We start from the raw sequence: 27267 nt of genomic DNA, 5'->3' as shown, positions 1-27267 counted from the left end.
CCATAAATCATTCTAATACATGACCCTCCTTATAAAGTTACCTTACAGTTGGGAAGCGCTGAACAGAGATTTATCACTGCCCTCTGCTTACAATTCACTTAGCTCCTCTGAAGGAGAATGGGAGTTTAAGCTGTGCATCTCGGCTGCATGATATATGATGTGTCCACAGACGTACTATCAGGATTGATGTTGTGCATTTCTTCTGCCATAATAGCAATCATGGTTTGCAGTGATCTGTGGCAAAAGGCGCAATGATCTCCATGTTACAAATCCGTGGCAATGAAAGGTGCCTGGCATGAGCTCCTCTCTTTCTACACCATTGACTTCAAATACCAGTCTGTACCTAGCCCACAGTCTTTGGGTACAGCAGGATCTGCTGCAAAGATAAACTGTAATCAAGGTGTTAAAGTACTAAGATTTTATATAGTTACAAAACAGAGGTAAATCCCTGCTACAGCTAAAACTTTTCAGGTATAAAACTAGCAATCAACATTTTTAACAGCATTTGTAAAAGTCTGCAGGGCAACAATGGTTCAGGAGAAAGCAAGTGTGAGAGTTTGCAAGCGATCTTTGTGTTGCATCTGCCGAATCTCATTGGATGTGTAAGATTTCACAACAAATTTAAAAGCAAAGCAACATAATTTATTGAAAATGGTGATGAATACAGTGGTATTCACATACTAAAAACATTTTGAGTATAATATAGTCTGGTTTATTTGTTACATAGTTATGATCTCAATTCAGGAACTTATGATGTTCTCAAATAGTTTGCAGTTAGTCTTATCAAAGCTGAAAGTACACAAGAGCTTTGAGTAACTAAACCTCCTTCCCTTTATAGGCCACACAATTTTTAAAGAAACTGCTCTGGTCCCCTGTTTACATTACCTTAATGGTAAATAATAAATTATTACAAAATCAGTTCATGATACACAATTGTGCAAAGTACTTAAATTACTTTGTGTTGATTTGAAGGCAAGTCAGCTTCAAGGTGATACTAAATTGAATGTGAGTGCACAGTGAATGTAAGGGGCATTGATGACATTCAAAGGGTCTGATCAAATTAATTATTTCAGCAAATGGATCTCAAAGATTTTGTATTAAAAATATACTTCTGTATATAATATTCTTGCTGCTTGGCAACAGAATATCAAGTGATGACAGGCAGATAGAAGTCAGAGCTATTTTGCAATAATTCTAATTTTAAGAATATTGAGTAATGGGATTTTTGATACAATGAGTTAAGACAGTTATCACACTGATAAGCTCATTGAACACGCTACTGCTAAATCACACCAGACACTATTGATCTTGTACCTTTACGAATAAATCTGTGGATCTACCATAGGAGAAATAACTGCACAAACAATTGTATATCTTTCCAGTATTTTACTGGCAAGTGTTCAATCATAAAGTGTAGCTGATTTACATGAATGAGGGACGCTGATTCAAATTAGTCCAGGTTTGTTGTTCTCCAACCTGTTCAGCATTCTCCATGTTTTGCCATTAGATTGTCTAGTCTATGAATCCTTGGTATTCTGATTTTATCTTGTTCCAAGCAGTTGTTAATTATGAGTGATTCCAATAAACTGATTATTAGTTAAACATAAAGAAACAAACATTATTCTTGATGTGTTTCTAAGCATGGACCTCTTCACCTCTAAGAGAGATCAGTATAATGAAGCATCTTTCCATAATATTGTGAACATTTCCCTCTTTAATTAACTTATTCAGTAATTAATTGCAAATATGAGCTTGTTCCAGTCCATGAGTACAATCTGACATAGAGTCTTAGAGATGTACAGCATGGAAACAAATCCTTCAGTCAAGCCATCCACGCTGACAGGATATCCCAATCCAATCTAGTCCCACCTGCCAGCACCTGGCCCATATCCATCCAAACCCTTCCTGTTCATATACCCATCCAAATGCCTCTTAAATGTTGCAGTTAATCCAGCTTCCACCACTTCCTCTGGCAGCTCATTCCATACACGTACCACCCTCTGTGTGAAAAGGTTGCCCCTTTATATCTTTCCCCTCTCACCCTAAACCTATGCCCTCTAGTTCTGGACTCCCTGATCCCCTATCCATGCCCCTATAATTTTGTAAACCTCTATAAGGTCACCCCTCAGCCTCCGACGCTCCAGGAAAACAGCCCCAGCCTGTTCAGCCTCTCCCTATAGCTCAAATCCTCCAACCCTGGCAATATCCTTGTAAGTCTTTTCTGAACCTTTTCAAGTTTCACAACATCTTTCCAATAGGAAGGAGACCAGAATTGCAGACAATATTCCACCAGTGGCCTAACCAATGTCCTGTACTGCCGCATAATGACCTCCCAACTCCTGTACTCAATAATCTGACCAATAAAGAAAAGCATACCAAACGCCTTCTTCACTATCCTATCTACCTGTGACTTACAAAGACGTTTTGAATAAGCTACTGAGGAAAAAGGTCTTTCAGGTGCCAGAGGAGTTGAGAAACATTATTTAGTTGTAGTAATACTGATAAAGCTTTAGACAAATCTGAATATTCTTAAATAATGGAAAGGAATAAAATGCTGTTATAGGAACTGGTGCATAAATTGTGGGAGTCAATTAGCTCAGTTGGTTGGATGGTTTGCAACGTAGAATAACACTGACTGTGTAGGTTCAATTCCTGCACTGGCTGAGGTTGTCATGAAGGTCTGTTCCTTCTCAACCCCTTCCTTTATCTGAGGCATTGTGGCCCTCAGGTTAAATTCACCACCAGTCGCCTCTGTCTACTGAGAGGTCAGCCTATGGCCCAGCAGGGCTATGGTGACTTTACATGAAACTGACTTGAATTGGAAAACAATAAAATTTCAAAATGTAGCAGTACAAAACTTGGAGAAGTAATAATGAGGAAGATACTGATGGCCGATAAGAGGACGTGGATAGGTTAGCAGAATGGCCAACCTGTGGTAGGTGGACTTTAATATAGAAGTGATGCATTTTGGCAGAAGGATGGGGTCATATGGCAAAAGAATGGTCACACAAAGCAAATGAGATGTTGGGTGCCATGAAGAGGGATTGAATGGGGGAAACCATATGGCCTGTCCAGCCTGCTCTGCCATTTAGCATGATCAAAGCTGATCTTGGGCTTCAACCCCACTTACCTGGCCACTCCCATATTCCTCCATTCCTTGAGAGATCAGAAACCCATCTATCCCAGCTTTAAATGTATTCATAGGTAACACATTCACCACCCTTGAGTAAAAAAAAGGGAGTACAAAGTAAGGAAGTTATGCTGAACCTCTGAAGTCCTGGTTAGGTCCCAGATAGAGTATTGTATCTAGTTTTGGTCACTCCACGTGAGGAACGATGTGAAGGACCTTAAGAAGGTGCAGAATTCCAGAAATAGAGGTTTTAGTTGCAAGATTAGGATCAAAAGGTGGGGGATATTCTGCTAAAATGGTAATAACTTAAAAGCTGCTGCCCATGAGAGTAGTGGGAGTGAAAACAATCAATGATTTCAAAAGGAGATTGCATCGGCACTTAAAGAAAATGAACTTGCAGCACTACAGTGATCAAGTGAGGGAATGGGACAGACCGTTCCCTGTTCCATAGCCAGAATGGGCTCAGTGGGCCAAATGGTCCCATTCTATGCTATAAGTGCCTCTATGAAATAAGTAGCTGGTTATTTTTTCCCTATCACCCATGATCACAAATGGCATAGTAAGCTTAATGGTGGGAATGATCACCACCTGTTCCCTTTCTATCCTTTCTTTTCCAAAAATGTTTAGTGATATTGTTTAAAAAAAGTTAGATTTTATTCTCTACGTGAGCAGTCTAATCTGTTGGTAGATAATCCAAGTGCATTCTGTCCAAATTACAAACATTGTTTTCTTGTATTTGAGATCTACGGGATCATTTAACCCAGCGTGTTTTATCTGCAAACAATGCATCATTCTGGTGACACATACTATTTTATTAAAGATGGGAAAAGGGAGTTCTTATTTGTAATTCTTGGTTTGCCACTGCAAGTAACAAAGTGCAAACCTCAAATATTAATATACTTCAGCACTACCCATCTTATTCCAGATTTTGGAATTGCGATCCCTTTGAGTACTGATGGGACAATACCAGGTCATTTATCATAATTTAGCATCTTTTGTCCTAAAATGTACATCATAATGATTACTGAGTCAAAATCTTCAGCAACTAATTGTATTCGTGATTACATTAAATGAAGTAAGCACCTCATTGTTAATTATTCATGTGGGCAATCCAATACAGGACTTTGGACACTTAATCTAGGTTAACAGCACCACAACAGTTTGGGAATGCTTTATGCCAGATGCTCTATTTTTAAAACAAAATGTTAATCCAAGACTTTGGTCTGTGTTCACGTGCACACTTTAGCTAAACTGCTCAATCATCTCATCAGTGTTTGTGGGACCTTGCAGTTTGCAGAATGGTTGCTGTATTTGGCAGGAATATAGCTTAGCAGCTCTGCATTGCATGTGAAATTCCTCAGTAAAAGTCATGATCGAAAGACAAGCTTTTTCACTTGGTTTCCCTTACTTCTGAGGCACTGATTGAGCTGCAGTAATTTCAGGACATGTATGAAACAAATTCTATGTGTTAACTGTTTGGGCAACTTACCTTATAACTCTTGAAGAACATGTTCTCTTGAGCAAATTTTAAGCTTTGGGTTAAGATGCCTGACCAGCTCACAATGCATTTTTGTCAAAAGTGTTGTTATATTTTACATCAATATTACTTCTAAGTGTGTGCCATATTAGTACGGGATGGGATCGATACTGAAGGAACATTGCTCTGTCACAGAACATAAGAACTAGGAACAGGAAGGAGTAGGCCATTCAGCCCCCTTGAGCTGTGGCCCAGTGGCTCAGTAGTTAGCACTGCTGCCTCACAGCACAAAGGACCCGGGTTCAATTCCATCCTTGGGTGACTGTCTTTGTGGGGTTTGCACATTCTCCCCATGTCTGTGTGGGCTTCCTATGGGTTTCCTCCCACAGTCCAAAAATGTTCAGGTTAAATGGATTGGCTATGCTAAATTGCCCCTTAGTGTCCAGGGACGTGTAGGCTCGGTAGGCTAGCTATGGGGATTGCAGGGTTGCAGGGATAGGGTAGGGGTAGGTATGGGTGGGATACTCTTTGGAGGGTCAGAGTGGTCTTGATGGGCTAAATAGCCTACTTCCACACTGTAGGGATTCTGTGATTCGAATACTATCATGCCTGACCTCATCTCCGCCTCAACTCCACTTTCCTGGCATACCTCTTCAGCCCTTTATTAATTGCAAATTAGACCATGCCCACCTTAAATTTACTCAATCTTCCACTACCCACCATGCCCTGGGGCACTAAATTCCACAGGTTCATGAACCTGTGAGAGAACAAACTTCACCTCAGCTCTGTTTTAAATCTGCTTCCCCTTTTCCTAAAATTGTGACCTCTCATTCTTTCATAGGAACACCCTTTTTGCATCTACTTTGTCAATCGCCTTCAATATTTTATCTACCTCAGTTAGATCTCGTTTCATTCTTTGGGGAGTAAAGGATTAATCTGCTCAACCTCTCTTCATAAGACAACCCCTCATCTTTGGAATCAATCTAGTGAACCTCATCTGATACACTTGGCCTCAAGTAAGGAGACCAAGACTGTATACAATACTCCAATGCCTTGTACATTGCAGCAACACTTCTCTGCTTTTATACCTTGAGCAATTAACATTTGAGGAACGGTTGTGAGGAACCACTGCACTGTCAGAGGAACAGCAATGAGTAGATGGTGTGCTGTACTGTTGGCGGGAGACAGGAGTGAAAGACAGTTGGACTGTCAGAAGGCAGCACTGCAGGAGTGTTGGAGTGGAACTGCTGAGGGAGTGCTGCATTATTGGAGGGAGAATAATCAAAGAAAGCTGCTGTCAAAAAGCAGTACCTGAAGAAAATTTACTCTGTGGGGAAGTGCTGAGGGAACACTGCAATTTGTTGGAAGTGCAAAGCTGAGGGAATACTGTAATGTTGGAAAATCAGTGCTGAGGGAACAAATGCTGCAAAGGCTCAATTTTATGACAATAAATGAGACACTTCTGTCTTCTAAGGTGGGTATAAATGATGTTATGGCACTTTTTTAAATGATCGTGCTTCTTAGAGGCTTGATAGGGTAGGTGCTAAGCGATTCATCTTGTTTGTAGGAGAGTTTTCGGACCAGAGGGCATAATCTCAAAGTAAGGGGTTCCCATTTAAGCAAGAAAGGAGATGGCATTTCTTCTCTCAAAATGTAATTGAATGTGTAGAATTCTTTACCGCAGAGGACTGTTAAGGCTGAGTCTTTAATTATATTCAAGTCTGAGAAAGGCAGATTTTTAATCAGTAAATAATCAAGGTTGCAGGGAAAAGGCAGGAAAGTGGAGCTGAGAATGATCAGATCAGCCATGAGCTCATTGAGTGAAGGATTATACATAGCTGGCTGAATGAACTCCTTCTCCTCGATCCTGTGGCCTCATGGCTTTCCCCCTGTTTCATGGCAAACATTTATCCTTCAACGAGCTTTAAATATATTATCTGGTCATCAACATTGTAGAACTTTGCTCTACGCGATTCGGCTGCCAGGTTTCCTACTGTATAAGTTTGACACGAGTTCCAAAGTACTTAACTGATTTTAATGCAGGTTGTAATGCATTTATTGTCAACCTATTCTATCCTTATGAATATCTAATAAGCAACATAGGTTCAAATCAGTAAAAATGAGCAATTATGCGGCTGAAGAATTTATTTCTCTATAATTAATGTGCCACTCCGTTAAAATTTAGTGGCTTTCTAAACCCATACTCATCATCATGTGAATACTTAAACCGTAAGTATACCTACTCAAGTCAGTTTATTTCTTCTGAATAAAATTAAAGAAATAAACATTAAACTGTTTCAAATTTAGTTGTATCACTTCTGTAGACTGAACCGAAGATATTTAAATGATGTGAATGTTGCATTTATATTCCGTTACCAGCTTTCTTGAAAAGAAGCATTACCTCACGGAATTCAATAATGTAACCTTTTAAAGATCTAAAACCAAACTAGCCCTAAATTTATTTTATATCAAGAAACAACATTTACTTCTGGTTTGATGTATATTTTTACACATTTCATTAGATGAGACAATAAATTTTTTAAAGAAAGATAGAAAATAGAAATGGGAATAGGTCCTTTGTACCCTGAAGGTTGCTGCACAGGTGGATAGAGTGGTCAAGAAGGCATATGGTATGCTTGCCTTCATTGGACAGGGTATTGAGTATAAGAGCTGGAAAGTCGTGTTAAAATTGTAGAAGACATTGGTTCGGCCACATTTAGAATACTGTGTACAGTTCTGGTCGCCACGTTACCAAAAGGATGTGGATCCTTTGGAGAGGGTGCAGGGAAGGTTTACGAGGATGTTGCCTGGAATGGAAGAGAGGTTGAGTAGGTTAGGTTTGTTTTCATTAGAAAAAAGGAGATTGGGGGGGGGGAACCTGATTAAGGTTTACAAAATTACGAAGGGTATAGACAGGGTGGACAGAGACAAGCTTTTTCCCAAGGTGAAGGATTCAATAACGAGAGGTCATGCTTTCAAGGTGAGAGGTGAAAAATTTAAGGGGGATACATGCAGCAAGTATTTCACACAGCGGGTGGTGAGCGTCTGGAACGCATTGCCAGCAGAGATGGTAAAAGCAGGCACGGTAGATTCATTTAAGATGCGTCTGGACAGTTGAGTAGGTGGGGAGCAAAGGGATACAGATGCTTAGGAATTGGGCAACAGGTTTAGATAGCAGATTTGGATCAGCTCAGACTTGGAGGGCTGAAGGGCCTGGGCTGTAAATTTTCTTTGTTCTTTGGCCCTTTAAGCGTGTTCTGCTATTCAGCACGATTATGTCTGATCATCCAACTCAGTCCCCTGTTCCTGCTTTCTCCTCATATCTTTCAATATTTTAGCCCTAAAAATGATACCTAACACCTATTTGGAAACATTAAATATTTTGGCCTTAACTGCTTTCTGTGGCAGAGAATTCCACAGGCTCACCACTCTCTGGTGAAGATATTTCTCCTCATCTCAGTCGTAATTGGCCCACCCAAAACCTTCAACTCGAACTCCTGGTTCTGGATTCCTTGGTCATCAGGAGCATCCTTCCTCAGAAAAGGAGACCAAAACTGCACGCATCACTCCAGGTGTGATCTCACCAAGGCCCTGTAGAATGCAGTGCAGTCATGGGAACAGTTTACCATTAAAACAAAAGTAGTGTTGCCTAAGACATATTGTTTCTTCCTCTACCTTTTTTCTTTACATTGACAATCCTGAGACGTTGACAATCCTGATATTTTGTTGACAGAGCAGCAAAACTGTACTTCTTAATGATGTTTGCAAGCATTCTCTGAGCCAACAATTCTGTTATTCTCAGCTGCAGAAATCAAACAGAAATGTAGAATTGATTAATAATTGGTTGGGCAAAGCTTTCTAATTGTGTGTGCAATACAAGCATTGCCAAAAGTAATGGAAATCTCAACAGTTTTTTAATAGAAGAGCCATGTTACAAATGTAGGAAACCTTTAGAAAAATTTTGGTGCTGGATATGGGCGATAAAAGGTAAAATCGCTATAGTCTTGCTGGACCATAAGGCTATTCCCTCATCAGAGAGAGAGAGCCAACTGGTGGTGGTTTAACCCGAGGGTTAATGCCTTAGGTGACAGGAGACATTGAGAAGAAGTTTCCTTAATGGCAATCTCAGTTGGTGCTGGAACTGAAGCCATGCTATTGGCATCACTCTGCATCACAATCTGGCCATCCAAGCAATTAAGCCAACCACTGAAGAGGAACTTTCAAGAGAAAGTGAGGACTGCAGATGCTTGAGATCAGAGTCAAAAAGTGTGGTGCTAGAAAAGCACAGCTGGCCAGGCAGCATCCGAGGAGAATCAGTGTTTCGAGCATAAACTCTTCCTCAACTCATGCCCGAAATGTTGACTCTCAGATGCTGCCTGACCTGCTGTGCTTTTCCAACACCATACTCTCAACTCTGATCTTAAGCATCTGCAGTCCTCACTTTCTCCAAGAGGACCTTTTAACTCTTCAATGGGAAGAGAGCCCCTTAAACATCAGAGTGACAGCATGGAGGTTGGAAAGTTAATAGTGAAGTAATTGTAGGTACAATTCTAATCCCATTCCACTTTAGATTAAGACATTTTTAAGGCCCTGCTGCACTATAGGAGTTAGGAGTGTACTAACTTACCCATACTGTCCAATTTATAATATTTAGAGAGTCAGCATGATGTACCTGGAGTCCTATCTCCATGTAGACTTTATTAGACTTTGCTGAAAATGTGTTGCTGGAAAAGCGCAGCAGGTCAGGCAGCATCCAAGGAACAGGAGAATCGACGTTTCGAGCATAAGCCCTTCTTCAGGAAGGGCACCTGTTCCTTGGATGCTGCCTGACCTGCTGCGCTTTTCCAGCAACACATTTTCAGCTCTGATCTCCAGTATCTGCAGCCGTCACTTTCTCTCAAAGATTTATTAGACTTTGGGCTAGGTCTAATTTTATACTGGTTCTTGCAGTAGCTAGTCAGAGGCCAGTCTCTTGTGGATTTGGTGTTGGCTGTTGACTATTGATGCTGATTGGCAATTGCCCTGTTTATTTTTACTGGCTTGGCCAATTGCAGCTGAGGCAATATATCAGATTATTTCCAGACTCGCTTAATGTCCCTTTCAATCATTTTAGAGGCATCTGTATCTGGCATCTCTCTGGGAATGCACATAAAAACAACAATTGAATTGCCAATATCTCCTTTTAGTCATCAGATTTTATACCTTCATATAAATAAATACAAGGGGGAAGTGCTTATATTGAGATTATTCCTTTTTTTCATATTAAGCATTTTCAGTGGTGAAGGTGATGGTGCAGTTTCTGTTCCAAAGATCTTAGAGTGTGATGGAAGTGAAAATATTTTTCTTTATTTCATTTGAAGATGTGGGTCTCACTGGTAAGACCAGTGCTCAGTAACAGTAGATTTGGGGCAAAGATATTTTTAATGTGGCTTAATTCTCCCATTGTGCTGCACACAGTTGCTGTGGTCATAGTGCAAGTAATTTTGTCTTTATGCTCCTGAAATGTGCAGTTTAAAATATTAAGCTGCAAGCTAGCGGAATCATTGGTTTATATTTAAATGTAATAAAACCAAAACGGTCCTTCACCTATTTAGGATTTGCTAAAACATGGTTATAAAGCATTCTAACATATAGTTCATTTCCTGCAACATAAACCAATTATCTCTGCATGTTCTGATATGAAAGAGCAGGTTGAGATCCTTGCTGTTAATGGGACATTGTAAAAGACAGATGACAGAATGTGTTACAAAGGCAATGCAAGTAACCTTTTCAGAATGCCTGAGAATGTTTCATAACAGGCAAGTGTTATGGACCAGACCAAACCCCCCTGCAAATATATCAAGGAGATAGCCTTGATCCTAACTTTTATCTTATTTGAAGGCAAGTGTAAGGTTCTGTGTTCCAGATGCAATTCGATTGGTCTCACTACTTGTCTTTAAGCAAGATACGTTTTATTTTTACCCCCCAGTTAAAATGGAAACAGAAGAGAGAAGAATTGGTATAACTTGGACTCTATTGGAGCATTTAACAGATTAATAGATTATTTATCTGCTAAACAGCAACTGTTCTATTGTAGTAACATCCCATGAACACACCCTTGGCAAAGGCAAAGTTGGTAAAACCAATTGTCTCATATACAATCCTGGCAGCAGAGAGAGAAGTAAAGCATTTAAAGTACCAGAGAGATGTAACCTCTTCCACAGCCAACTTCAAAACCCAACAACTGCTGAAACTGAAACCCTGTTTCAGTGGCAGCCTGACTCCACCCATTCATGCTGCTTCTACTGTTTTAACTTATTAAAACAAAACCAAGGCCTCACATGCTTTTTACTTTATTCGCTTGAAATGGACTGCTCATTGCCTCTGCCTCAACCTCGCTACATAAAAAAATGACATAATACACCTCTTAAACCAATAGTATTATCATACAAGTTGTTTTGAATGATGCACACATCCAACTGTTACCTTAGTGGCAGTCAAGATGCTGTTTCCTTTTCTGTGTCAATGCGTGCTGTTTTCTCATTTTAGAACTTTACATTAATCTTGCCAATACTATAATGACTAAATATGTTTAATATAACAGTATTAGTTTTGTCAATAATTTAATCCAATATCCTGGAGCAATTTTCTATTTTTCATATGTTAATGGGAGATGAGCAGTTTGAGCAAAAATGTATTTCCTGCTCAATTTCACAGTCCCTTAGAAGCTAGGAGGTCTTGCCTGTGAAGCATTTCAGTCTTTGTGGTGCAATGATGTTAGCTCAGGAGTTTCAGGGAATTAACCAGCGGTTTCAAACTTTATGACAGTGACAACATCTCAAAAGGAATTTGCTGACTTTAAAGTCCCAAAAGATGTTCAATGTTAACTAGGGATGACAGATTTCCTTCCCTAAAGGACATTAGGGCCAGATGCATTTTTACAATTGACTATTACATAGTCACTTTCAGGCCAGCTCTTTGATACAAATTTATTTTTAAAAATAATTAATATATTACCATCTGTTATGGTGGAATTCAAAGCCATGTATCCAGAACATTGGCCTGAAATTCTGAATTGCTAGTCCAGTGTTGTTACTACCACACCATTGCCTCTTCAAGTATCTAATTGTGGATTCCATAGCAAGGTGGGATTGGCAGCGGTGGTTCTGATGATGTTTGGAACTAGGGGTAATAAACAACAGATATTTTGCAGACTGAAAGCATAATGTTAGTAACTTGACTGAGATTTGTTTGCTTGAGTTTTCCAAAGTTAGGATAGAGTGTGCATTGATTTGGATACTTGCATTGTGCATATAACATGTCGAACAGAGTATGTCAATGATTTCAAAAATTGTCGATCTGGAGTCATCATGTTTGCTGGAGAGACCAGCCGTGCATCAGTCAGGATTAGATGCAAGTGACAGTGAGTGAATTTGGGTCTTGTTGAGGTTTCACAAACTTGGGATTGATACTGCTGTCTGTATAAAAGATAGTTTCTAGTACAGAAAAAGGAACTTAAAAGGACAAAATCATCTTTTTCTGTCTGCATGACCTGCTCAGGATTATCTGGTATGTCAATCAAATCCTGTCAGTCCAGTCATGGATAAATTAAGAACTGTCTTTTCCAAATCTATACCTTGGATATTGACACAGAAGCATTGGAAAGCTAAATTTGCTGTGCTTGCTTCTATCCATTACCCAGATTCTGACAAAACCTTGCTGTTCACCTTACTTCAAAATAATCATTACTCTCCAACTTCTGTTGTTTCTAGGAACAGAACTTGATTACATTTAAAGGACAATAGTCTAGTTATGACAATGGTTAAATGGTATTTTTGGAAAAAAAAATCTCATGTCTTTTACATGTTTTGTTTTAAACTCTGTTTTCTGATCTAATTTACTGTAATCCCCAAAAGACAGCAAGACAGAAGTCCTAATTAAAAACAAAACTATACTGTTGTTTAAATTATTTTTGTCAAAATTGGACTCCAGTCAGATTTTAAATTGGTTGCTATTGAACCGCAGAATGAGCAAGATGACTGTTTCCAGAAATTTCCAGCAATTAATAGGACAAAAATGAACTGATCACCTGGAATGTAACACTGTTTGCATTGTGTGAACATTCCAGCCAAACCAACATAAAAAGCTAGTGGACAAGATGTCTACCTCTACCTGTTTATCAAAACCCATTACTACTTGACTCCACAGTTATCTCCCACAAAACACTATTGTTTCTGACAAAGGGTTAACAGATCCATTTTATTAGCTGCGTGCCTCAACCTGACTCACCAGTCATATGACTGAAATTGCTGGTTTATTTGAAACACCTTTAATTATACAGCTTTAACTTTTATTTATTAGTATGCTTGTTATAGCAGAAGGATAAGCAGCTCCAGCTTTAACTAAATGCATGTTTCTGATCTCAATATCTCTCAAAGGTCTGATTTCTATAACAAAACCTTGTGATGTGAACACATTCCCAATTTTTAACCATTGCACCATTAGCAATAATGTGCCTGAGCTTGTGTGGAAGAACCTCAACTAGATTCTGTAATTTGTGTGAACTAATTGCAATAGCTTTAATTTTAATCAATTTACAATTGTGCCTTCTTTTGTTTTTCTTTTCTTCCTTGATAAGTCGATATGAATGTGTGGTGTGAACTGTTCCCCCGGTTTTTGAGTGCAGTAATGAAAAGTGCACTTTGTATTGACTGTAAACGATTTGCTGTGGGTCATTTTTAATCTGAACTTCACAAACAGGACTTGGGGAAATAGAGCATCACTTGTTTTTACAATGTAAAGGAATATAAAATTAAAAAACACATCTCTTTTGTGGGCTGAAGAGAACAGTAAGAATAATTCAATTCAACTCACCCCTCTTGTCGTGTGGTGTTCACCTGTCAAAATATGTTGAGATTCTTGACTTCAGAATATTTTTCAAGAAGCCCATGACGCAGAGCAAATCTGCTAAAAGAGTTAAAGCCTGCTGTGTAGGCAATCAGAAGGATGCTGTCAAAATATTAAAGGCCTTTTCCAATATTCCATTATGCTAAATCACATTACCTGTAAAGGTAGAGGAATATTTGCAATAAATATATTAACATTAATTGTTCCTACAGATGGAGTGTCATGATGGAATCATTCGGCCAAGTGCACACTATTTTAATCTTTCTGTCGTTCAGGAGGCTAATGCCTTATCACTGAATAGCATGACATAGCAACCATTTTATAGCAGACCTGTAAGAAATGGGAAGTCAATTAGATTTAGCAAATAGCCTGTAGGAATGATTCTGTTCTGTGCTGTTGCATTGGGAGCAATCCAACTTGAAGCATTATCCCCAGAGACAAAATAGTTTTTCTTTCAGTCGGTGCATTCTGAATAATACTGAGACACTGAGTTCTTGTAATCCAGTTTCCTTCAGAGTCAGCCATGCAATTTAGATGCAGTATGCATCCTTCTTCAAAGGAAATAAAATTATCAAGTATTGGTTTCATTAGAATTTCAATTTTGTAGTTGTACATGTCAAAAAAGCTTTTGTTGAGAAGTTTCATTCAGCTTTTTGGAAAGACCCATTTACTTTAGCATTCTATTGCAGCCAAATTGCAAGTTACTTGTCTGTCTTTTCTCCCTTGTAATTTCTTGATTTGATGTTTTTGTCCAGTACAAAATGTCGTGGTTTTTGCCTGATTGTTTCATTGAAGCTGGGTGAACAATCAAACCTGTTTCTTCTTGCATAATGTTGAGATAGAGAGTTTATTGTTTGTCAAAACGATGGGTTAAATTCTTCCTGCTGGAAATATTTCATTGATATACTACTTAAACAATTAAGGGCAAACTTGTCTTGTAATATTAAACAATATTAAATATGGTCTAGATTTTGATATGCAGAGATGAGCTTCAAGGTTTGCGGATGACACTGGACTTGGGAAATCTGGAAACTGTGAGGGAACTGTACAGAATTTCAAAACGACATAGGTTATTGGAATGGATGATACTGAAGAGATGATCTTAGGTTCAAATTTGGTGTTGATCAGCTGGTAAACTTGGCAGAGCAATGTGTGCAGGAGCAGAGAGATTTGATGTGTATGTGGATAAATCATTAAAGATTGTTGGACAGGTAGAGAGTGCTGTTCATAAAGCACACAGTATTCTAGGCTTCATTATTGGGGATATTGACTACAAGAGCAGAGAAGATATGTTAAACTTAATAGGATACTGGTTAGACCTCAGCTGGGAATGCTGTGAATGCATTGTAGAGAGTGTAGAAGAGGTTTAGAGTCATAGGCTTTTTGGCCCACCATGTCTATGCCGACTACAAGCACCAAATGACACTAATTTCATATGCACTTGGTCTATAACCTATTATGAGAAAGTGAGGACTGTAGATGCTGAAGATCAGAGTCGAAGAGTGTGGTGCTGGAAAAGCACAGCCGGTCAGGCAGTATCCTAGGAGCAGGAGAGTCAAAGTTTTGAGCATAAGCCCTTCATCAGGAATTGTGATGAAGGGCTTATGCTCAAAACGTCAATCCTCCTGCTCCTTGGATGTTACCTGATCAGCTTTGTTTTTTCATCACCACACTCTTTGACCATAATCTACTATGCCTTGGCATTTTAAGTGCTCATCCAGTTGCGAGAGTACATGCCCCTACCACCCTCTAAGGCAGCGCATTCCATATATCTACCACCCTCTGGGTGAAACAATTATTTCTCACATCTCCTCTAAATGACTTGCTTCACCTTAACCTTATGCCCTCAGGTTTTAGATATGGACCAAGACTCTCACCTACTCTGCCTATTCCTCTCATAAGTTTGTATACCTCACTTAGATCCCGTCTCAGCCTCCTCTATTCCAAGGAAGGCAAACCCAGGCAATTCAGTCTCTCGTCATCATGAGACTTTTCACCCCAGGCAACATCCTAGTGAATCTGGTTTGCCTCCTCTCCAGTGCAATCACATTGTTCTGATAATGTGGCAACCAGTACTACACACAATACTCCATCTGAGGCCTAATCAATGTTTTATTAAGTTGCAACAAGACTTTCTTTCTCCTGTATTCTACACTATGTCTAATAAAGACAAAAATCCTGTATGTTTTCATCATTGCCCTGATTGTCTGTGCTGACACCTTCAGGGATCAGTGGATGTTACAATAAGGTTCATTTGTTCCTCAGTTGCTGTTGGGGACCTACCACACATTGTGTATATCCTTTCCCTATTCGACCTCCCAAAATGTATCAACTCACACTAATGAGGATTGAATTCCATCTGCCATTGCTCTGCCAAGTTTACCAGCTGATCAACATCAAATTTGAACCTAAGATTATCTCTTCAGTATCAACAACATCAATTTTCATGTTATCCTAAAACTTATTAATTATACTTACGTTCGCATCCAAGTCGTTAATGTACAAAACAAACAGCAAGGGTCACAGCACCAATCCTGTGGTACACCACTGGTCACAGGCTTGCATTTACTAAATTACCCCACCACCATCACTGTTTATTCCAGTAATGAGGTACTTCAGTTATGAGGAAAGATCGGAGAAGTTTTCAACATGGATCTGGAAAGTAAAAGTTATGGAGAAAAGAACCTATTCCCACTCGTAAATGGATTGAGATCCACACAGCACAGGGTTAGAGTGATTTGTAAAAGAACCAGATAGCAAGTGGAATGCAGTGCTTGTAAGTTTGGTAGAGGCAGGTTCAATTGAGGCATTTAAGGCGGCACTGGATGATTATTTAAATAGAAACAATGTGCAGAGTTATATGGAAAAGGCAGAGGATTGCCACAAAATTCAGCTTCTTAGACAGACAGTGCAGACATGGTTAAAGATTGTTAATTCTGCCAATAGTAGCAACTTGCATTTCTGTCATTTTAATGCAAAAAGTACATTTCACAGGTGTGAGGACAGAAGTATCAAATCAAAGAAAAGGTATTAAGAAAGGTCTTAAAGGAAGGAGGAGCTGGAGAAGAGCTGCAGTTTAGAGAATTTATTCACAGCGTGGAACGTGAGGATGCGTTGCAAGGAGGCACTGTTAATGACAAAAAAAACAAGTTGGACTCTCACCAGCTTCTGGAGTTGGAATGAAAATGTTATGGTTTATAGATATCAGCTGATAGAGCAGTGAATGTTACATGGTGTGGGATCTTAAGTTTAAATTTGGGAGTTTGGAGGTTGGCAGGCGTGCTAGGATATCAGTGACGTCTGAAGGCAAAGTTTGAATGAGAATTTCAGCCAGTGAGTTCAAGTAGAAATGAGGTGGGTGATGTTGTAGAGGTGGAAGTGGGAGGTTTCGAGTGGGATCATAAACTAAATCAGAAAACGTAAGGAGGGGGACAAAATGCCACACTATTTAGAATGGGTTGATGAGTATGACATTTAATGCACAAAAGAACTCTAATTGAAAGTAATTTTACTTTTCGTTCTGAGTGCAACTGATTGTGTTGAAAAATAAAGCAAGAAGAAATCCAGTTATCTGCACTTTGAATTGTATAATGTTGGCAATTTTGACTCTTGTAGCCTGTTCAACACTCGGCATAAATGCAGACTGTGCAGTTTTGAACACAACCGTGAATGAAAATAAAAAGCTTCCAAATTGGATATTCCAAGCTAAATTTCTTCCAATTCAGCAGATTGGTGCTCAGAATTTCATTTTGTTGAAACAGAATTTATCCCTTAATCCATTGCTGGTGTCCTATTTACATGTATGTATCTTAATCTCTGCACTGGGACAACCTTTTTGGCATGATGTGTAATATGTATTGCATAAGGTATTGGCACCCAACCCTGGTCTTCACACCAAGCAAGAGTGTTCTGTCAGGATTCAGATGATGACTGAGCGTGGAGCAAAGCTGAGATGAGGTTTCATTTCGTATATTGTAGCTGGAAAACATCAAATGTCAGAGCTGCAACTCGATAATTAGCCAACAGCTGTAAACGCAGCCACTGTCATTGGAAATTCAATAATCAGGAATACCTTCATGGTTTTATTTTTCTGATAATATGTGAGAAATGATAATGGGCCTTTTTCTTTCAGGAGTCCCGCTTCCCAAGAGCTTCCAGTGGGCCACTTTGATTGGCATGCGGCTGCAAGTTACTGCCGACCTCCTAGTGGTCACGTGAGATCGTCTCGGCCTCTGACTGAGAACACTGTGATGCTGGATGTGCTGACGCTGCGCCACATGGTGCATGACTGCACCTCTGTCAAAACCCAGATACTGAAATTGAAGCAATTGCTGCAACAGGTACACTGCTTACAATGCCCACAAATGGTTTTATTAAAGCTACTGTTAAATGTTAAATCTTAAGTTACAAGGCAAATGCTTTGAAAAGTATGGTTAATTTCAAATCCATGTGACAATATTATTTGGAAGCCTTTGTTATTCTTGTATGGAGAACAGAGCTGAACTGATGTTTTATGTACAGAATTATATTTTATTTCTGCTGCCACAACCATACCAACTTATTGCAGGATCTGATTGACTATTTTGCAAGTAGGTAGAAGATGATTTCATTGGGAGCAGCATCGCTAAGTTAAGTTGAAAAGTGATCTTTGCCCATTTACACTCCTCCCCCCCCTCCTTCCTCAAGCCCAGTTTTGTAGTTCTTTGACATTGACAGTAAAATTTCAGATCAATTCCGCCACAAACCTGACCAAAATGATGCAAACTGAAGAAAATCAGAGATAGCTTTCCTGCTCGTTTTGCTTTTTTTTAAATTTTGAATGTTGCTTCAGGGCCACGGTAGCAGCAATAAGGGAGGGACAGAAAAAGAAGCTGACCCGCTGGTGAGAAACAGAGCATAGTGAATAGCCATCCTTCTGATTAAATTGTTTTGAAGTGGGAGTAAGAATAGCTGAGTGATTCAGACAGCAGCCATAGAGAAATTGCTGAATGATTTTCAGTGATTGTGTTGCATTGCCGTGGGGGCATCACTCAGTGTGCTATTGGTCTTAGATGAACTGATTATGGCAACTCTTAGTGGAAGGAGAGGTGACCTCGGGGGCAAGACTTCCTCCTGGGTAATTAGAGCGTGAAGACCTGAACAGAGGTGAATGGAGCCTTGCATTCCAAATGTGATTTCCTTTAATTGAAGGTCGACAGAATAAGTCTGAAGATATTTATCTTCTTCAGCTATCTCAAGAATAGTGTTGTCAATGCCATTCCTGATTTATGGTATAGGTGTAGTTTGAAAGTTTTGAGCTCAATATGTGGCTGAATAAGTTTAGTTATGATGTGGAGGTGTCAGTGTTGGACTGGGGTGAACAAAGTCAGGAATCACACAACACCAGGTTATAATCCAACAGGTTTATTTGAAATCACAAGCTTTCAGAGTGTAGCCCCTCTGTCAGGTGGTGTGCCTAAATGTGCAAGCTCGTATGGCAGACAAATAAACCTCAAGCTTCAGCAGTTATCATGTCCAAGTAAGGAGAGATAGAGACCTTCAGCCAATTCATAGTAGAACAATTCAGAACTTGATATCCTGCCTTGCTTTCTCCTATTCATGAGCATTGTGCTCTGCTTCATCCTAAGTTTCCTTTAAAAGTGTTCTGTGCTTCAATAACTAACTTTGGAAAGAAATTTCTTACTTATTTTTCCTGAAGTGTTGGAGTTGAGGGGTGTACCCACAGAAGTTTGTAAAATCATGAATAGCCAAGGTCTAGGGTGGGGAGTTCAAAACTAGAGTTCAAAGGTTTAAGGTGAGAGGGGAAAGATTTAAAAGAGACCTATGGGGCAACTTTTTTATGCCATGGATGATATGTGTATGGAATGAGCTGCCAGAGGAAGTGATTGGGGCTGGTACAGTTACAACGTGTTGATGGCATCTGGATGAAAACATGCATAGGAAGGGTTCCCAGGGATTGAGGTGAAATGCAGGCAAATGGGACTAGATTAATTTAGGATTTATGGATTGGCATGAACGAGTTGGACTGAAGAGTCTGTTTTGTCCTGTACGTCTCAATGACTCTATGATTCTGTGGTCATGCTTCTCACTGTCAGGGATTGTTCTAGATGGATAATTCCCATGACCTAACTCCTGACCAGAGGAAATATTTTTCAGTTTCATTAATCTATAGTAATAATCTTCCAAGTGATGACTAAAATTCTTTACTTAATACCGAAGATGAGTTTTACACTTATAAATTTAAGTAACACATGTTTTCCATTATGTAAGGTTCATTCTGGACAACGTATCATTCTACAAGAATGACAATAGGTGCTACTCAGATGCAGAGAATTATATTTGATTCATTATCACTTTGAATACAAGCCTCCATAAGATGATTTAATTTTTAAAAAAAACTGATTTTTTAAAAATAGTACAGATTTCATTTTTGATTTTGCCTGGCAGATTGTCTGTACTGTTGGTACAGCAAGACATGGTAAGCAGGCATTATTGATCTACCCTGTTAGATTAGGTCTTAACATTTGCATTAGGTTTTATTTGAGTTAAAGTCAAGATGTACTGCTGTTTATTGGGATTTGTGGTTAAACATTTTGTTCTAACAAATTCTAATACTTTGAAGAGTGTAAATTCCCTCTCTGTGCATCTCTTCAGTTGGTTTGACCCAACTCAGTTTCGAGTAAAACCAACATTGGATTGTCTCATGAAAATGTCATTGCGTGTTGTAGTGCGTATCAGATGGGTCGCATTGAATGATCAGTCAGTATTTGATCTAAGGGGACTGAAGTGGCCAATGAGGTGGCCTAAGTGTCACCACAAAGAGTTCTTTGAGAAGTTTACAGCAGATATGGTGAAAATAGTGAAATGGGTGGAATCTTTGCAGCCTCTGGACAATGTGTTCATTGGCGAGTCATTTGGAAAAATAGGGTGAATGTTGCAAAATGAGATTCTTGATGTCAAGAAGAAAATTCTAATTCTCCAACTAATGTTTGAACAGTGAGATGAGAATCTTGCTATAAGTGGCTTATTTGCATTGTTTGCATGCATTAGCATGCCATTATCACAATGCAGGTTCTCATTCTCCCACTTACTAGTTAGAAATTAGATGGTGACAGTTTCCAACGTGAAGACAGAGCAGGTGCTGAGTGACTCCAGCTCCTCTGCTTGCTTTTGCTCCTCTGGGCCTCTGGTTTGGGCAGCATTCCTGAGGTTGGCTTTGTGAGTAGCATCCATCCATGAAGATTGGCATCAGGCAGGTACCAGCCTGAATGCACCCTTATGACACATCTCCCACCCACTTCAACATAGCTCTGCACAACAGCGCTGCATTTTGGACCACAACATCACTTTTCCTTGTAAATGCTGCTGCAAGGGACTTAGCATGCAGGAACAAGCATCCATCGCATGGGTTCGACCAGCCTGCATTTCAGAGCTTACTCTCTGTTACTTTGTGCTTCTTAGATGCTCACAGCATCTGTGCCTTGCCTTTCTGCATTTTGACCCTTGGCTGGAGCTTTAAGACTGACAGTGCCTCTGTATTTCCTTGTTGTTTAATGCTGACCCTGAGACAGCCAGCATCATTATCACACCTGCACCATGAGCCAACAGCTAACAGAAAACATACTGCATCGGCTTCAACCAGATGCCTTAAATAGTGTCATCCTCAGGTCAAGGGAAACTGCCTTCAGTCAGGGGATCCTGGCATAGTATGTCAAGGGCTGTCAGTCCAGGGGGTTATTGATGCTCACAACCATGCTGGCTTCAGCAGAGGGACAGTGCAGCACAATTGCTGGCATGACCAAACTTGGGTTATGCTGTCATTGGGAAAAGGTAGCTACTCCTTTAGGCAGGATCATAAGGTGGAATGATATGAAGGATGGGAAACCTGTGCAGTTTTGTTCTTAGATAGCAATGCATTTATGAAGGTGTATTTGTATTTGCAATAAAATGCCTGTCATGCCATCAATGTATCCTCCAAAGTGTTTCTTTTTGATTCCCATCACCATCATTGGCAATCCCATGCAGATGAGGATGACTCTCTCCCACTCTCAGGGTGAGTCTGTAGGTGTCTGTACAGACTGATGGGGCTACCCCTAGCTCTGTTACACAGGGGGTAGATGGTGGGCCATGGGAAGGGGGTGGGTGGGGCATTGCTGTGGCAGTGCGCTCCTTCTGTTTCTCCCTGCTTCCACTTTTTCCCAACGGCAAGGTTCGAGGTACTCACTGCCATCCCGGATGCTGCTCCTCCAGTTTGGACGTTCTTGGGCCATTGATTCCGAGGTGTCTGTGGGAAAGTTGCACATTACCAGTGAGGTCTTGAGGGTATCCCCGAGGTGCTTCCTCTGTTCACCTGGGGCCAGCCTGTTGTTTTGGAGCTGGGAGGAGAGCATATTGGTCATGGCGACCACATGCCCAGCCCATCACAACCGATCAAGGTGGGGATCACTGCCTCAATGCTGGGGATGTTGGCCTGGTCGAGGACCTTGGTATTGGTCTGTCTGCCTTCCCAGCAGATTCACAGGATCTTGCACATTCAGCTTTGGTGGGACTGCACCAGTACCTTGAGGTAGGTAAAAGTGAGGACTGCAGATGCTGGAAACCAGACTTTAGATCAGAGTGGTACTGGAAAAACACAGCAGGTCAGGCAGCATCCGAGGAGCAGTGAAATCGACGTTTCGGGCAAAATCCCTTCATAAGTACCTTGAGGTGTCTGCTCTTGATAATCCATGTCTCAGAGCCATACAGGAGGGCAGGAGCTACCACAACTCTGTATACCATCAGCTTGGTGTCATGCACTATGAAGGGCAACTCCTGGCTGTTAGTGCCTGACCTGGCGTATGGCTGAGCTTTCTCAATGGCACTGGCATGGAGGTCCCAGCAGTGACAATTTCCTCTGCCTCAGGCTACAGGAAGGTTGATGAGTGCATCACCATAGAGATGTGATGCTAACGAGGTGATTTTCAGAAGGTACCATCGGAAAGCCCAGTGGAGAGAGAGAGATTCTCGATAAAACTTGCCAAAATTGGCACTGGGCCTATTTCTGGCAAAGTGTGGCCCAATGTGTCTCCTTAGTGTCACATTGCAATGACAATATAATGGTTTAACACTTGTTTCTTTTCTTTTGGTGACCATCTAAACCTGGCAATGATCATGGAGCTCTACCTATTTTGCTGCTTTCAAAGGGCAGAGATGTTGCTTTTGTCACTTGGTATTGTCTGATCTCTCAGTAATTATTCAACTGGAGTACACAATCAAACCTTTCCATAATATTTCTGTGTTTAACTTCAGTCCACCACCACGACTGTCAGGTAGGAGGAATCAGATGGTTATAAATGCACAAGGAAGGAGGCAGTGCTTTGGGCAAAGATAGAAGGAATGGAGGCAACATCTTTAGGACTTGCTGAAATGTTTCTGCAAGTATACTCCCTGACAGTGGATCTTTGTGTGCATGCACATAGAGTCATACAGCATGGAAACATACCCTCCAATCCAACTCACCCATGCCGACCAAATTAATCTAATCCCATTTGTTAGCACTTGGCCCATGTCCCTCTAAACCCTTCCTAATCAGGTACCCATCCGAATGCCTTTTAAATGTTGTAATTGTACCAGCCTCCACCATTTCCTCTTGCAGCTCAGTCCATACACGCTCCACCCTCTGTGAGAAAAAGTTGCCCCGAGGTCCCTTTTATACCTTTACCCCTCTCACCCTAAACCTATGCCCACCACTTTTGGACTCCCCCAACCTGGAAAAAAAAGACTTTGGTCATTGACCCAATCTGCGCTCCTATAAACTTCGAAAAGGTCAGCTCTCAGCCTCCAATGCGGCACAGTTTTCTATATATATAAAGAAGTGTTTTCTGTGCTGTATGCTTGGGAAATAAAGATTTATAGTGAGATTGTGACTCTTGGCTGGGAGAGATGTTGTAGTCAAGACTTCCATTGAATACTTTCAATATTGGTAAGCCACATTGAGGTATTTCATATAAAAAAGAATATTTTTTGTATTTTTTAAAAAAATATGCAACCTAGATGCAGGATTTCCATTAAACAATAGCTGAGATGGCAGTGAATAATTGCCCATTTGCCTGACTGATAAGTATTTGACAGCCCAGCTCATTTAGACTGGTGTAGGTATGGAAATTACCTTGTTTATTAATAGATAAAGGTCAGAATAAATTGGCACTGCACCCTTTTTGAGCAATTTGACATTCAATTAAATGTAAGGAAGTTGTCACTTTCACATTGGTAAGATGTTAACACCTACGCTGTCCTTGTTTTGCATGTGGCACAGTCCCATTAACCACATCTTGCCAAGTCATTTTTGACTCGATGAGGATGGGACCAAACAAGGGGATAGAATAATTTTGTTATTGCACAAAACTAACACATGAATGAAGTGGGCTAGGTTTGTGGTGTACAGAATTCTCTAATCTCAAAATATCAGCAAAGGGAGTCCGGCTTATCACCAACAAAAGCACACACAGTGACAGTGGGTAAAACTAGAACAGTCTGATTTCTCAACTTACGCTGTTGAAGGTAATGTGTACAAAAATATTTACTCTATTTTTGTTTCCTCTGAGAGTCATAGAGAAAAGAAGGTTTAGGGGTGACTTGATTGAGGTGTACAAGATGATTAGGGGGTTAGATAGGGTTGACAGTGTGAACCTTTTCCCGCGTATGGAGTCGGGTATTACAAGGGGGCATAGCTTTAAATTAAGGGGGGGTAGATATAGGACTGAAGTTAGGGGTAGGTTCTTCACTCAGCGAGTCGTGAGTTCATGGAATGCCCTGCCAGTAGCAGTGGTGAACTCTCCCTCTTTATGGGCATTTAAGCGGGCATTGGATAGGTATATGGAGGATAGTGGGTTAGTATAGGTTAGGTGGGCTTGGATCGGCGCAACATCGAGGGCCAAAGGGCCTGTACTGCGCTGTATTCTTCTATGTTCTATGAATGACAATGAACAGACGAGACAATCTCAATCTACTTGGTAATGTAATATTGCTCCCACTGCTCTGTAACTTCCCGAGGAATCTTTACCACACCAGCTTCCGTGTCTGCATTAATCCCTTCACAGGCACCCTGGACCTCTATGCTGCTGGTCCTTGGGGTCATTCTACGACTGTTTGTTTGTAAGCCTGGTAAATGGATCTGCCGAGTTGCATGGCTAACAGATTCCTACCCCTCCAGCAGTTCTGTCATGATGACCATGATGTCTCAGCCTTTACCTCTTCAGGCTTTGGCCTGGTTGACCATAACTAGGTCTTCTCTCCATTGTCCTGTTCCTGTTCTCCTTTGATTCTGTTCATGACTTTCTCATCCAATTGCATGCAATAATCCAGTATTTTTGAGCTCATTTATAGGATGTGGGCTTTGCTGGCTAAGTAAGCATTTATTTCTGTTTCCTAATTGCCTTGAGAATGTGGTGATTAGCTATTTCCTGGAACAGTTGTACTCCATGCAATGTAACTACAGTGCTGTTGGTGAGGGAGTTCAACGATTTTGACTCAGTGACACTGAACGATCAGTGTTAGGTTTCCAAGTCAGGACAGTGTACAGCTCGGGAGGGGGGGTGGAGGTGGTGGTGGTGTTCCAATGTATCTGCTGCACAATAGCCCTGCCAGTACTGCAGTGATATTGTTCTTCCTGATGGCTTACATCTGTTGTGCTTACTTCGTCACTGCTATTTTCTTTGTACTGGCAGGGCACTCTCAAAAGGCAGTGAGAATCTTTCGGTGGTGTCAGCAAATGCAACTTATTCTGTTATGCTCCTTGTTAAGATTTCAGAGAGATTGGGAAAATCTCACTTCTCTATAATGCGGAGTTCTTACTCCAAGTTTAGGAACACAAGTGAGTGTTCTGCTGGAGGCTCGACAAAGGGGGAGACAGAAGTGAAGAGATTGGATGTAGATTTGTGAAAAGCTCATTGGAATGATGGCATTTGCTTTACCTCACTACATCTTTGAACTACGGATCTCAAACAGCCCTGTTTCTTCAAGCATATCAGCTACAGACCCTCCCACCCACCTCTTATGTAGTGTGCATAGCGTTGTGAGAAGTGAGTTGGAGGGAAGGAAGTTTGGATAAATGTACCCATAGCTGCAAGATGTCTCTGGTATAGAAAAATAAGAACTAATAGGAATGTTGCAGTTGTTGGAAATCATACTGATTAAAAATAGCAATGGTAGGCCACTTATTGATTATTTTCTCATATAACTCTTGCTGGCTTAATGGTATTGTTCTGGGGTCATGTTCTGGGGACTGGGTTCAAATCTTGCTATAGCAGTCAGTGGAATTTGAATTCAATAAAGAATCTGGAATTAAGAGTCTAATGCTAACCACAAATCTATTGTTAATTGTCAGGAAAAATCCATCTGCTTCACCAAAGTCCTTTAGGGAAGGAAACTGCTATCCTTACCTGGTCTGGCCACACGTGACTCCAGACCCACAGCAAACTGCCCTCTAGGCAATTAGGGGCGGGCAATATATGCTGACCTGGCCAACAATACCCTCATGCTATGAATAAATAGTATGCAAAATCCTAATTTGATGCAACCTCAGAGCCAGGGTCATCCATTTAAGACAGAGATTAGATTAGATTCCCTACAGTGTGGAAACAGATCCTTTGGCACAACAAGTCCACACTGACCCTCTGACCCTCTCCCTACCTTTAATCTTAGCCTGCTGGACACACTTTCCTCATTTTCAGCTCTGAAGAGTAACCCATCCAGACCCATTTCCCTCTTACTAATGCACCTAACACTTTTGGGCAATTTAGCATGGCCAGTTCACCTGACCCGCACATCTTTTGACTGTAGGAGGAAACCGGAGCACTCTGAGGAAATCCACATAGACACGGGGAGAATGTGCAAATTCCACACAGACAGTCGTCTGAGGCTGGAATTGAACCCGGGTCCCTGGCGCTGTGAGGCAGCAGTGCTAACACTGAGCCACCGTGCTGCCAAGATGAGGAGGAATTTCTTCTCACAAAAGGTTAATGAATCTGTGGAACTCTACCACAGAGGCCCTCCAAGTCTGAGTCATTATGTATATTCAGGGCTGAGATAGACTGGATTTCTTAAATCAGTAAAGGAATCAAAGGTTATGGGGAAAAGGCAAAAAAATTGCATTGTGGATTGTCAGATAAGCCATGATTTCATTGAATCGTGATGCAAACTTGGTGGGCCGAATGGCCTCCTTCTCCTCTTCCATCTTGTGGTCTAATAGACATGGAAGAAAAGTTGACACCTTCAGTGTGACTGGTTGGGTTCCATAAATTAGATGATAAGTTTTGCAATTTATAAATTATTTAGATGCCAGATGATAACTTACGAGAATCCTCATTAGTATATTCATATGTATGGCATCAAGATAGATAGGATAAAGACTCATCCCAAAGAGGGAGAAATGTCAGATTTCAGACGGGTTAATGGTTAATAAAATGACTTTTAAAGAATACCGTGCAAGTTTGAAACAAAGAGAATGTTTACCAGATTTTTTTTGTTGCACTGGTTTTTGGACTGTTCTTTCACATATGAAACGGGACTGACACAAGTCTCTTCTAGATATCTAAATAGGTCTTTACATAGTCTTGGGTATTGGCCAGTAATGGAAATTAAACATTCCAACTTTTTTTTTCCAAGTTTGTCATCAATCATCCCCTTTGACCTCTATTTTCTGCTCCATGTCCAACCCTGCTGCTGTAAAAGTGTTAAAAACATTTCCATTAAATGAAAGAAGACCTAAGAAAGCTGTCAATCTGACAGGTTTACA

At 40.5% G+C, this 27267-nt stretch overlaps 1 protein-coding gene across 2 annotated transcripts in view; it reads left to right on the top strand.

The window, feature by feature from the left end:
- The window catches only part of LOC122541949 (serine-rich coiled-coil domain-containing protein 2), a 642154-nt gene that overhangs the window by 404940 nt on the left and 209947 nt on the right, over positions 1–27267 (top strand). For both annotated transcript variants that reach the window (XM_087982459.1, XM_087982460.1), the window contains one exon: positions 17626–17833. In XM_087982459.1, the coding sequence (XP_087838585.1) occupies positions 17626–17833 (208 nt within the window). The remainder of the gene's footprint in view (positions 1–17625; positions 17834–27267) is intronic.

Source organism: Chiloscyllium plagiosum, unplaced genomic scaffold (genome assembly GCF_037043375.1).
Source record: "Chiloscyllium plagiosum isolate Xiang-an unplaced genomic scaffold, Cpla_swu_hap1 HiC_scaffold_43, whole genome shotgun sequence".
In the NCBI taxonomy this organism is placed as follows: domain Eukaryota; kingdom Metazoa; phylum Chordata; class Chondrichthyes; order Orectolobiformes; family Hemiscylliidae; genus Chiloscyllium; species Chiloscyllium plagiosum.
Note: the sequence above shows the minus strand (reverse complement) of the source record. Positions and strands in the feature narration are given on the sequence as shown.